General features: G+C 34.6%; 2 protein-coding genes across 2 annotated transcripts in view; one reads left to right on the top strand and one right to left on the bottom strand.

Moving 5' to 3' along the window:
• LOC102537131 (pleckstrin homology domain-containing family H member 2-like) overlaps nucleotides 1–13,861 on the bottom strand; it is an 85,563-nt gene that overhangs the window by 65,574 nt on the left and 6,128 nt on the right. The window contains exons 2-3 of the mRNA XM_072949423.1: nucleotides 11,349–11,478; nucleotides 2,498–2,560 (exon numbers count right to left, since the gene is read on the bottom strand). Coding sequence (XP_072805524.1) covers nucleotides 2,498–2,560; nucleotides 11,349–11,471 — 186 coding nt within the window. The 5' untranslated portion in view covers nucleotides 11,472–11,478. The remainder of the gene's footprint in view (nucleotides 1–2,497; nucleotides 2,561–11,348; nucleotides 11,479–13,861) is intronic.
• On the top strand, nucleotides 3,587–4,808 carry LOC140689091 (C1GALT1-specific chaperone 1-like protein). Its single transcript, XM_072949378.1, has one exon. It carries the CDS (start codon nucleotides 3,639–3,641, stop codon nucleotides 4,581–4,583), a length of 945 nt encoding a protein of 314 aa, XP_072805479.1. The 5' UTR covers nucleotides 3,587–3,638; the 3' UTR covers nucleotides 4,584–4,808.

The following is a 13,861-nucleotide window of genomic DNA, read 5'->3' as shown; positions in this document are numbered from 1 at the left end:
AGCTGAATTTAAGTAACATAAACAGCAGATAAGTCACAGTCCCATGGAAACTGTTAAAGATAGCAAAGGATTCAGTTGCTCTAAATTAAAAATAGTTACTTAGTCTTGCAAAGGCAAAAAAAAGGTAATATAATCAGTGCCTTAGAATTCATCTGCTCTCTGTTTATATTTCCTGTTAACTTTTAGAATCATTATGAAATATTTAAGAAAAAAATTATTCTAAAGCATAGCAAAACAGGTACTGTATAAACTTAAAGTTTTGTGACAAAAAGAAATATCTACAAATTTTCCTAAATTATATGGAAGCTCTGGGAGATTTGTAGTTTTCATTCTTTTATGGTGGGGAGGGGGGAGAGTGTTGATTTAAGGCAGTATGCATAAACAACCAATCATTGTATCTTTTTGCTTAAAAATGTAGCACATAGAATTAAATAACTTTACACCTGATATCCTCAAAAGACAGCTTCAAAGAAGAAATTCTTCCTGTTAACTTATCAAGATCAGTGGTTGGGCCCTGATAGCTTACAAACTGCCATGCTTTGCTTGAATTGGGAATGGGGATTCCTTTTTTCTGTTAAGATCCAGGGAACCAGAGGGGTGGGGGAATAAAAATCACAAAAAAAAATACTTAAACTTAGTTTAATTTTCAGAGCTAAACACATTTGCTGCATATGTGAATTCAGAACTTTAAGAAAAGGCAAAATCATCCTGAATTTCTTTCCTTTTTTTCCTATAATATGGGCAGTTAAAAGAGAGAAAGGGAAGGGAAGGGAAAGCTAGGGAAGAGCAGACAGACGTACGGAGACAGCCATGGGTACAGATAAAGAGAGATGTCAACAGGGAAGGCCAGAGTCAGAAGGGGAAAGATAAGGAAGGAGACATGAAAGTCAGAGAGGTGGACAAAATGCAAACGTGTGCAGCAAGGCGTGGGGCTGAGCAGGGACACACATATAGGGCCCACTACAGAAAAACACACTTGGCATAGAGAGACATAAACATAGGAGTCTCTCTTTTAGAACATAGGTGATCTTTCATGACTTTACTATTAATTATTGGCTTTTTATAGATATAAGTAGAATTACTATTTGGTCCCATCAGCTAAAGAATATAAAATACAAAAAAAACAAGCAAAGTATACATCCTTAATTGCTACTAGTACTTGTAGCAAAACCTATACTTGAAGTTTTAAAGAATTATTGGTAATTTCCTGGTGTGGTGATGGCACTGTAGTTACGATTTTTAAGTCTTTATTTTTAGATGAGTTGCTGCAATACTCATGGGTGGAATGATATGTTATCTAGGATTTGTTTCAAAATAACCCATTGTAGGGTTGGGGAGCAAGCAGGTGGGTGGAGGGATAGACTAACAGTGAGTCAACTAACTGTTGAAGTTGACGATAGGGGTTCATTATACTATTTTCTCTACTCTTGTAGTGTGTGAAATTTTGCATAACAAGGTTTTAAGCTCCTCAAGAATAACTAATTTAAGAAAATCAAGTGTTAGGTTATATTGGGTTTATTTAGAAATTTGTCAGGCCACTAAAACAATCTCCTGTATAAAATTAAAATTTTTTAGGTGAAAACAAGATTTGGTACTACTCAAATTGAAGGAAAGAAACATTAAAACCTCAGAGTAAGTATAAGAAATTTAATATACACTTCTTGGAATAAATACTTTTGTATTTAAAACTTTCGAAATTCCTGACTGAATCTTTTTCATAAAATGTGAGGTTATCAATTTAGGCTCCTTAGACAAACTTTAAGGCTGGTGGGCTCATCCAAGCCACTCATTTAACCACTATACTGTTGTCAAGGCTCAGAAAGGGTTAACTGACTTACTAAAACATTACTTTTAAATAAAAGTAGTACCAAAACAAACACTAGAAAGTATAAAAATATAGAAGAAAAAACCCAATCATCCATAATTCCACAAACCTGTTAAATTTTGGGTGTTTCCTAATAGCTTTTTTTAACTCTTAGGTTTGACTTTTCTCTTCCATACCTATTAGCATATTAAGTATAAAATTTTGTGTATATTTTTCCTAATGTCACTCTACGCATTTTTCCTTATTTGTATATATACTTTGTAATAATTATTTTAATGGTTCTTTAACATTTCATGGAGTAGACACAGTTCACTTACTCTTTGTCCTACAATACAGCATTCATATTATTTCCAACTCTATTACTATAAGTAAGGCTGCCTTGAACATATTTACACATAAAATTTCATTACGGTTAGGGATAAAAGTCACATTTGATTTTTTCAGAAGTAAGATAAAACTTCCTGATGGAAGCATTTTTGTCCTTTTGAAAATTTGTCATGGAGCAAAATGATGTTAGAGTCTCAATTTTCTCTATGAATCCAGCTCATGAACAGTCAACATGATACGATGAACAGGAGGGCTGAAGACTACTTTCAGGAGACTGTTTTGGGCAAAACAATGTTTACACTGGTAGAGGCAGAAAACAATTTTGTCAATAAAATAATATCCTACCTGTTGAAAAGCCTTTTCTGCTTGACGCTCAGCATCAATAACTTGTCTCTCAAGCTGCTGCATCTGTAAAGTAGGGGAAAATATTTTAAAATTTCATATTTCCCTTTTGGAATTCTTTAAGAATATTTAAAGTAGTTCAGTGGATGCGAATGGCATACAATTTAACACACTGAAGGCTCTTTCAGCGTATATTTTTAAACTGATCAAAAAAAATACCAAAGGTTTTATTCTTTTAATACAATGTAATATGTACTACATGAGTTTTCATCAATAGAATTTTCTTCATTGGACTGTATGTTAGAAATTACTGGGCAATAGTATTAAGAATTATAATTAAATCTAAGAGAATAGTAAGACCTCAAAGTCCTATTTTGATTTGTTGATCATAAAGTCCCAGTGCCCAACATTGTAAACTGATTATACTTCAAAAAAAAAAAAAAAAGTCCCAATGATATCAGAAAGTGGTGTATTCTCATAATCTCCGTAGATGGGATGTTTAAGTCACAACTAAGTAGTTTTAATTCTTATAGATTGTGATGGAAACAGTACAGAAGAGACTCTAAATAAACCCACAAACGTCCACAAACGCATAGGGCACAGAGAATGTAAAAGTTGTTTGTTCTTTTTTTTAAGTTCTGTGGAGAATAAGAAGTTCAGAGATTTAAAGTAAAATACTAAAACGAATATTACAAGTAAAATAAACAAAAGTCTTATGAAGGACCCAATGCAGATTAACATAAGAGGTGTGAACCAAATACTGAATACACAACCGTGATGTAAAACTAAATTTCAAATTCGTTTTTTCTGAGTGTTGAAGTCTGGTCAGCCCAAGCCGTCTGTGGCTTGATCTGTGTTCATTATCAGTTTTATTGTTGGTTGATACTCCCAGACGCCCAGAACTTCTAGAGCATCTCAAACTCACAGGAATCTGGGTAACTCTGGGTAACTGGGTAACTCTGGGTACCACCCCATAGCCGATACGCTGGCCCCGCCCCGCCCCCTTCTCGAAACCACCAAGAAGTGGCCCCAGGCAGCTAGAGCGGCCCGCAGGGAGCGTAGCCACTGGCTCCGGACGGCTTGGGCAATAGATTCCACCTGTGGCTGCGTTTGACCCACGCGAGCTGTCCTCAACGCCTGAAAGATGGTTTCCGCTACAGGTGTATCATTTTTTAACGGTATGCTGGTTGGGAGCATTTGCTGTGTTTTTATAACTATGTTTGGGCAAATTAACATGCGACACAGAGGTAGAACTCAAGACCACGAGCATCATCACCTCCGCCTACCTAACACAAAAGATTTCTTAAACATTTCCGAAGCGCAACGCATGGAGCTTAGCAAAAATATCCGTATTTACTGTATCATCCTTGGAGAATCCAATGATGAGCATTATTGGGCTGTACTGAAAGAGACTTGGACCAAACACTGTGACAAAGCAGAGCTCTACAATACTAAAAATGATAATTTGTTTAATAAAGAAAATGACAAGTGGACACAGATGAGGAAAACTTACCAACATGTCTTTGAAAAGCATGGGGACAACTACAGCTGGTTCTTTCTTGCACACCCCACTACATTTGCTGTCATTGAAAATTTAAAGTATCTTCTGTTTACTAAGGACGCATCACAACCTTTCTACCTGGGTCACATTGCAACATCTGGCGACCTCAAATATGTGACTGTGAAAGGAGGAACTGTCTTAAGTATGGAGGCTCTGAAAAGACTTAACAGCTTTCTTAATAAGACTAAAAAGTGTGCAGAGCAAAGGGCCTTTTGGGAGTTATCTGCAGATATGCAGCTGGCAGTCTGCCTGAAATATGTGGGAGTTCTTGCAGAAAATGCAGAGGATTCTGAAGGAAGAGCTATATTTAATACAAAACCAATTGCACATCTTATTAGAGAGACAATGTCTAATAACCGTCAGCCAGTAGTAGAAGGCTGCTGTTCAGATATGGCTGTTACTTTTAGTGGACTGACTCCCCAAAAGATGACAGTAATGATGTACGGTGTGTATCAGCTCAGGGCATTTGGACATTATTTCAATGACACGCTGATTTTCTTGCCTCCAAATGGTTCAGAAAATGACTGAGGGCTGGGGAGTAACAGAACTGTGCTGTCCAAGAGCACTTGAAATGTGGCTAGTCCAAATTGTGATGTGGTGTAAGTGTAAACTACACACTTCACTCAATAATATATTATTTGAAAACCTATTACAAAAAGTGTAAAAGCTTGAGTAATTTTTCATAGTGACCTACATTGAAATGATAATCCTTTGGAATATGATGCATTAAATAAAACATAATATTAAAATTAATTCCATCTGTTTCTTTTTCATTAATGTTATTAGAAAATTTTTAATTACATATGTCTCACTTTACATATCAGTCTGATCTCAGACTTCCAGACTCCAGAATTGTGAGAAATAAATTTCTGTTGTTTATAAACTAGAGTCTGTGGTATTTTGTCATAGCAGCCAAAACAAGGACCATACAAATATAGTCAGGTTTCTCTTTCTGAAATGTTTGCTTTCTAGTGGTAACAATGAGGACAGTAGCCTTGTCTGTTTGCTTCACTGTTACATACCCTAATACAAATCTTTATACATAGGAGGTATTTAACGTATTATAGATTATTGAATGAAATTACATCTGTCAAGTACTGTGCCTATAAGAAGGAACGTTATTTTTACTACTGCCAATTAACTTTCTTTCTGCCACCTCTTTCATTGAGAGATGAGGTTTACTGCCTCTTCTCCTGAACTGGGAAGGCTTTGTGACTTGCCTTGACCCACAGAATGCAGTGGAAGTGACACAGTGCCATTTTGGATTTAGCCTTTAAAACATATTTATATGTAAAACATATCTGTATTCTTTATTTTTATGAAAACACATCTATATTATAAATTAAAAGTCTGCTGCTATTGCAAATCCATGGCAGACTAAGGAGTTGTTGAAGGCTAAATTGTTACTACAACTGAAAGATTTCCTTTGGTTGTATTTATCATCCTACCTAAAATGTGATTCTAGCAAAGCCTATCTCAACACATCCCCACACTACCTGAGGCTTTTAAAGTAAGTAGTTTTATGGTGATGTTGTAAAAACCATTAGTTCTCTCTAAGACAAGATGGGATGATTGAAGTCTTTCTGGTTGCCTGACATTTTTCCGTTCGATAGCTTCTAATGGACTTGTACAATATTTAGCATCTTCTAGTATTCATCAAAGCTGAATAATTACCTACATTCCAAGAGCTTGCTTGAAAACTTTGACTAAAGGTGCCATTATTTATTTTAGAAAATGCCCATTTTCTAAAGTGCTCTCTAAAGAAAAGTCAGTGCTGGCCATCCTAACAGCTTCAGCAGATTCTGTTTTTGATACTCAGCTCTCCATTGCTATTGGCTTCCTGTTCTTTCCCTCACCAAACTCCCACCACAATACTACCCTATATATAGTTTTTTTTTTTGGTAATTATCACCAACTCCCTAATATTTCCTTGCCATATTCAGTTTCAAATTCTACTGTTAGAGTATAAAGTATTTTTGCTGACCTTTCTTTTTAAAAAGAGTTAAGAATAACTACTTAAAAGAACAGAAATTCAGTTTATAGCTTCCAAAGTATCAGAGAGGGAAAAAAAAGCATGGGAGGGGATAGGTAAAGAAAACTCCATCTACATGATATATAGAAATAGAAAACATTTATTATGATTTCAGATGTATTTAAAGAGATCACATGTTAGGTCAGAAAACAAGTCTTAATAAATTTAAGAGGACTGAAATCATATCAAACATCTTTTCTGACAACAAAGGTATAAAACTAGAAATTAATTGCATGAAAAAAACTTGAAATTCACAAGTATGTGGAGATTAAACAACATGCTACCAAAAAACAAATGGGTCAAAGAATAAATCAAAAGAGAAATTTAAAAAAATACCTTGAGACAAATGAAAATGAAAATGGAAGATACCAAAATCTATGGGATGCTGTAAAAGCAATTCTATGTGGGAAGTTCACAGCAATAAATGCTACCTCAAGAAACAAGAAAAGTCTCAAATAAACAACCTATATTTACACCTCAAGGAACTAGAAAAAGAACAAATGAAACCCCAAGTTAGTAGAAGGAGGGAAATAATAAAGATTGGAGCAAAAATAAATGAAATAGAGATTTAAAAGACAGTAGATAATATCAATGAACCTAAGAGACAATTCTTTGAAAAAAAAATAAACAAAACTAACAAAACTTTAGCTAGACTTACTATGAAAAAAAGAGAGAAGACTCAAAATACAAAATCAGAAATGAAGGAGATATGATCACTAATACCACAGAAGTCCAAAGGATCATAAAAGACCAATATAAATAATTATATGTCAATAATTTGGGCAACCTAGAAGAAATGGATACATTTCTGGAAACATACAACCTACCAAGACTGAATCATGATGAAACAGAAAATCTGAACAATTAGCAGTAAGGAGATTGAGTCAGGAATCAAAAACCTCCCAACAAACAAAAAAGTCAAGGACCAGATGGCTTCACTGGTGAATTCTGTCAAACATTCAAAGAGTTAATACCAATCCTTCTCAAACTATTCCAAAAAAAAAAAAAAATAGAAGAGCAGGGAACTGTTCCAAACTCTTTTTGTGAGGCCAGCATTACTCTGATTCCAAAACCAGACAAGGATGTTACAAGAAAAGATACTTGCGATTTGACAGGACTGTTATATGAAAGCAAATACCATGCTGCCTAGGGACTCATTATTCCCAGAAGAGAATCCTACACCACCTCAGGGGAAACATACCACAAGAGGAAGGTCAAGTGGCAGGAACTCCAGACAGAAATGCTGTATCAGGTAGAGGCAGCCTTAGGTTATGTGGGCCATGCTGAAAGGGAGAATTCTTCATACTTTTCACCTTTTCCTTTTCACTGAAAATCTAACCCGTAGGAAATAACATTCACTTCAACTGAAAAAGAAACTTTCTCTTTCCCTCCCTGACTCAGAAAATGAACTAGTAATACTGTAAAGTAGGAAAACTACTTAAATCTCAGCTTCCCTGAAGAGTTCATGTTTGGCATACTAGAGATATTTCCAACACCATTCCTTAAATTCCTCTAAAGACCTCTCCCACTTACAGCAGAATTTGCCCAAGACTCCAATAAGGCCTTTTTCTTCACAAGCTTCAATATTCAAAGTTACTTGGAAATTGTGATGGAAAAAACCAAATAGGTGAAAAAATAGTTTAAAAAATCCATAATGTATTCTCCTAATACATCTCCAAAAATATATAAGGGGCATATAATTGAAATCCACCTTTAATTATAAAAAAAAATCACTCTGAGATCCTTTCACACATTTTTCCTTAAAAAATCCAGAAAGATGTCTCCCATCAATCTATAGTTACTGGTTTAAATCATCTCCTTGTACACTCAACCAGTGTGTCCAGGCAGAAGGATACACTTCTATGTGCCAGGCACTCTTTTAGCTGCATCACACAAAAAAGCGTGAAAGAGCTAAGGTTTCATGTCAGCTCTGCTGTTGTTGGCTGTGCGACACTGGGTACACTACTCGGATACTCTTAGCCTTCATGTCAACATCTTGAAACTGGGGATGACAATAGTTATCTCATAGAGTTAATGTGGGGTTTAAACCAGTTAATGGCTGTAGTCCAGGCTTAGGAATCATAGTTGGCACCTAGTGTTAGCTATCTATAGTCAGAGCCAAGAAAACAGAGTTGAAAACAAGAACTATAGCAGATAGGAAAAGTTGGACAGAGTTTCTGGCAAAGAGCTGAAGAATCAAATGAGTATGCTCTCAAGAATCTTCCGCCTTAGGCATGCATCCACCCAGGGGAAGGTATGGAGAACTGTTAGGAAGAAGCTGTGAGGCAAAATGGTTCTAATGCAAAACCAAAGGCTATGTATGGATGGGATCAGACTAGCCTCTGGAATGCAATATTTGACTCAAGCTGGCATGCAGAAGCAATGCAATACGGTTTGCCTTGGAAAATATGTACTATTATGTAAACTGCTATTACTGCATACATACGCACATCTTAACTTACACAGACACCTGCTGCCAAGCAGAGATGGATTTATACATTGTGTGACAGAATAGGAGAAGACAGAACGGATGAGTAAGTAAGAATATCAGAGAAAGCAAGGTATGTGGTAATAAAACTAGATTAGAGATGCCATATAGGGTGATGGCTAAGCATTCAGGCTCTAAAAACAAACAAAATGCCTATTTTCAAATCTTGGCTCCATTACTTACATTTCAGCATGAACTCAGACAAGTTAAATAACTTTCATGTACCTTAGTTTCCTCCTGTGTAAATATGAATAATATTTGTACCTACCTCACATGCTTGTTATAAGGATTAAAGAGTTAATACACATAAAGCACTTAGAAGATTGCCAGGCACATAGAAAACATCAGTTTCCAAATTTATAAAATGGGAACAATAAAGCTTCTTACTTCATAGGTCGTTATAAGAATTAAATAAATCCTACCTATAAAGTGCATGGTACATAATAAATCAATATTTGGTATGTTTATTAAAACATGGCTGAGTACCAAAAATAATCTTTAATCCAGAGAAAAACATTTCATAATGGAATATAACAGAAAATACTGTGAAACAAGCATTATTCTCATTTTGGTGTTGAATATATTTACTGGGAAACCATGAGTAACTTGGCATACTTATCCAGTTTCCACTGTATAAAACACATCTGAATCATTCCCTCTCTTAGATCTGTCAAAAGATTTAAGACAGTTACAAAATACAGAAGACCAAAAAAAAAAAAAAAAAGAAGAAGAAGAAGAAAAAGAAACCACAACTAAAACAGCAATTCTGAAATAATATTCCTCTCAATATTCATTCACTGACAAAGAAAATCTAATAATATAAATTAGTAATCAAAAAACTATTCACAATTTTACTTACTGAGAAAATGACACTTTTAAAATTTAAAAAATGCGCACTCACAAAGAAATTTGTTGCAACAAGTCTGACAAACAAAAAAAAACTGCCATTAAATTTATAACTTAAAGGTCAATTAATTGGAACCCAAATAAGCATAACTTCTTATAAAGAAAGTCCATAAGGAGACTAGGAGAGCACAGTAGTCAAGGGAACTAAGAAAATTTGGAGGAGGCTGTGGTCAAGATTGGGCCAACCGTTGAGAGGCTAGGGCATCTGGGATGCCTCAGAGGTGCCCGTGAAGTTTAGCAACAAGGTTATAATTGGAAATCTTGACAAAATTATTGCATGGGGGAATGGGATTGTGGAAAATACTAGACAAATCAGAGTATAACCTGGGAAATGATTTTTATAGAGAGGAGCAAACAGCACAAGTCACGTATATACCCTGAGTTAGGATAGGCTTCCCCAACTTGGAGATATTCACAGGGAAATTCTTTTCAAGTTATAGTTTTTATTGTAATAACAATAAAGAAAGCAAATTGATATTGGGGAATTCATTCCCCAAAGCCTATTACTGGGTCACTGTCTGACCCAAAGTGAATAGGATAACTTTAATCTTTCCATCCAACCGATGCAAAAGCTCAGAAATTTAAGATGCTATATATAAACGTTTGAACTGAATGATGTTTTACTGGACTTTATTAGAATTCTTCTGTGCTAAGAGATTTTGGGCTAGCAATGAAAGGAAGGTTTAAGACAATTTTTGGAGATGTGATATGTGTACCAGTCTCTACCCAAAAAAGATTATGCATACTAGAGTTTAAGAAACCACCTATAAGTTCTTTTATCAGTTCTGAACAACCATTAGTATCATTTATCCAACCATACGGACAGCATTGTTCAACAGAAATACAATGTGAGATGTATGTATAATCTAAAATTTTCTGGTACCCATGTTAAAAAAGTAAAAAGAAATAGGTAAAATTAAATTTAAAACTTTCTATTTAATCTAATATCTAAAATATTATCTTTTCAACATGTAATCAATATAAATATTATTATTAGATATTTTACATTATTTTTTTCATACTATATCTTTACAATCCAGTGTGTATTTTACATTTCCAACAGATCTCAAGTTGAACTAGACTCATTTCAAGTGCTCAAAAGCCACTTGTGGCTAGTGCCTGCCATATTGGACAGCCCAGGTCTAGAATCCAAGTTTGTCAGAAATAGGAACATGTGTTGTCTAATTCACAGATGTAACTTTGGCATTAAGAACAGGGTCTGGCACAAAATCAGCCCTCAATGAATACTTATTGAATGAATAAAAAATGAGTTAATCTATAGGTTTTATACACATACATGTGAAAAAACCTCCTATGACGTAAATTAAATTTTAATTACATGATTAGGACCATTAAGAGAAGCATATAATTGTATTAATTCAATTCTAGCCCAGATGATAGTTTAGTGATATATAGTTAGTCAACACAAATTCCTAAATAGGTGGCATACTTCCAAATGCAGAATAAACACAATCTACTATCAATAGGGAACATTCTTCTATAATCACTTTAAAGGTGATTTTCCTAAACATTTAGTAGATCAAAATGCTGTCACACTTCTCTAATAAAATCAAATAAGTTACAGCTGTTCTCTCTGGAATAAATGAACTCCACATTCATCAAATATACACAATTCTTACATATTCCACTAGTATTTGCAAAGAAGTGTTTTTTGTCTTAATGTCCAATCCATTCCAATACTGGCAGAAAAATATGCCAAATACAGCCTCAGATCCCTGACGAAAAGCTAAATTGTACTCATTACTTAAGAAATGTTTACTCCCTAAAGTACTGGGCTATTTCACACAAATGAAGTGGGCCCCAAATAGCTGATGTTTACTAACAAAGGTGAGGGAGAAAAGCTTACCTTCTCTGCTAAGAGCTCTCTTATCTTGCTTGCTTGAACTCTGAATTTCATGAGCTGGGACTCCAGGGCTACACATCGTTCTTTCCAATCTACTGGTCCTTCTGTCTCAGAGAGCTCTGCCATATTTATTCTAGAAAAGAAAGCATTCAAGTGGCATAATACCAATTAGCATTCAAGAGAATTCATTAAATCACCCAATGTACACATTCTAGTCACCATCTAATGATATCTAGACACAAGTTTTTTGAATTCTAAGATAAATTCCAGAACTGGTGACAGACAAGAGGCTAGGGTTGGAGGTCCAAGTGGGTTACGTAAACTTTCTGTGTAACTTTTAACCTTTCTACATCTCAGCTTTTTCAACCTAGGAAACGGGAGATGTGATAATAACAAATCATCCTTCTTCATAAGTATGTTTAAGGAACAAATTAAATATTGATGTTCTCAACAGCACTTTGGACAATATAATAGCACCAAACAGAGTCCTGTCATTATTTAAGCTCTCCTCAACGAATTTTTAAAAATCTGTCAGCTCATAATTTTACCATGTTCTTAAACTTACAGAATTGTTATAGTTTTGATTCATTTAGGAGCATGATAGAATAATCTGAAGAAACTTCATATCGGTGTTGCAATTATGGCTTAGAGTTATATTATAATTATTCCTCACCATCACCCTAAATTTGTCCAGGTCCAGGCTATCTTTCAAACCAAAAATCTTTTGGCATATTTAACTGGGCAAAGTATTATGATCCTGGACAAGTTTGCACAATTTTTATTTGGTGCAAGAAGAGAAAACATATAAATACAAAATTTGGAATCATCTACATAAAGCAAACCTGGAATCAGTGTTTTCCATATTAACTTTCCCTTTGGAGGAGATTAATCCCTGGGAGAAGCACTATCAGGGGTAAGTCAAGAGGCAGGGGAACTGGCTCTGAAATTCAAAAGTGCAAAAAACTATTGCCTGATTTTGAAAGCACGACTGTTTCTAGCTCTGGGATTCATGGTAGTTTTAAATGTTTGTTAATGTTTTATCAGGCTATTTTCATAGATGGCTTGATAGTGTATTTCTGAATTGCCCTTGCAATGAACTGACAGAATCTGCATTAGGAATGGCTCTCCTGGAGAGAGAAGCCAAGCCCTACTTTTGGAACACATGTGACAGCAAAACTCTCAGACCCCAGGATGGAACTGCAGTTGAAGTGTACTATTCTGTTCTTTTGTTTTACAAAAATATTAACCAAGTTTATTTTCCCAATATTTAGTGTAATACAACCCTTTCCTAAACCTATACCAGTTTTTAAAATCTGCAAAAGATTATTTTTCTAGCAGAAATATTGTTTTGTGCTTAAATCAGTGTTCACATTAACACTTACACTATCACTCAATAATTTAGAAATAAATAGAAGCACAGCTGTTCTACAAAGGCTACAACTTTATTAACAGCTCCCGCAACATCTCAAAGCCTCCAGATGCTTTTAAATTCTAGCTGTAATTTAAGGGAAACTTATTGTAGGCCTAGAAATCATTCTCTTTTCATTTCTTTGTTTTCTGAGTTTTTTCCTAAGGATATTAGCATTGTTAGTGACCTTTTCATTACCCACATCAGCATTTATTATCAATGATTTAGAAGTAAATAAGGCACTTCGTCAGTCACAAGTTTTTCCTCAATTCTGCTACTACTTCATTTCTCTCCTCACTAGCTTTTGAGTGGACAAGGAAGAAAACACAGGTGAAATATTAAAAATAAAAAGCAGTCCTGAAATGGACATCCTTAAACCTTGAACCAGCCTTAAACCCTGCCCAGAAATGTAGGGACACTCCTCTATCTTAACCAATAAGAAGAGTCTATTTCATGTTGGTCAAATTTTGTTCCACATTTAAAATAACCTGTTTATGTTCTACTGTAAAATTTCTACAGTTTTAAAAATAACATGAACATATTTTTTAACAAACGAAAATCACCATAGGAATAAAAGACAAAAATCATATGATCAGGTCAATAGATGCAGAAAAAAAAATTCGACAAAATCCAATACTCTTTTATGATAAAAACATTCAAAACTAGCAATAGAAATGAACTTCAACCTGACAAAGAGCATAGCTAACATCACACTTAATGGTAAATGACTGATTCGCCTAAGATCAGAAACAACATAAGGATGTCCTCTCTCGCCACTTCTATTCAACATCATACTGGAGGGTCTAATGAAGGCAAGGAAATTAAACAAAAAGCATTTGGACTGGAAAGGAAAAACAAACAATTTCTATTTTAATATGTCATAATCCTATAGATAGAGAATTCTAAGGAATCCATAAAAAAACTATTAGAACTATATGAGTTCAGCAAAGTTTCAGGAAACCAGATCAATATACAAAAATCACTTGTTTTCCTGTACATTAGCAAGGAAAACTTCAGTAATGAAATCAAGAATATATTCCATGTATGAAAACATCAGAAAGAAGTAAATATTTAGGAGTAAACTTAACAAAAGATTTGTTCTCTGAAA

This window comes from Vicugna pacos, chromosome 25 (genome assembly GCF_048564905.1).
Source record: "Vicugna pacos chromosome 25, VicPac4, whole genome shotgun sequence".
Classification (NCBI taxonomy): Eukaryota; Metazoa; Chordata; class Mammalia; order Artiodactyla; family Camelidae; genus Vicugna; species Vicugna pacos.
The sequence above is the reverse complement of the archived record's forward strand: the minus strand, read 5'-3'. Positions and strand labels throughout refer to the sequence as shown.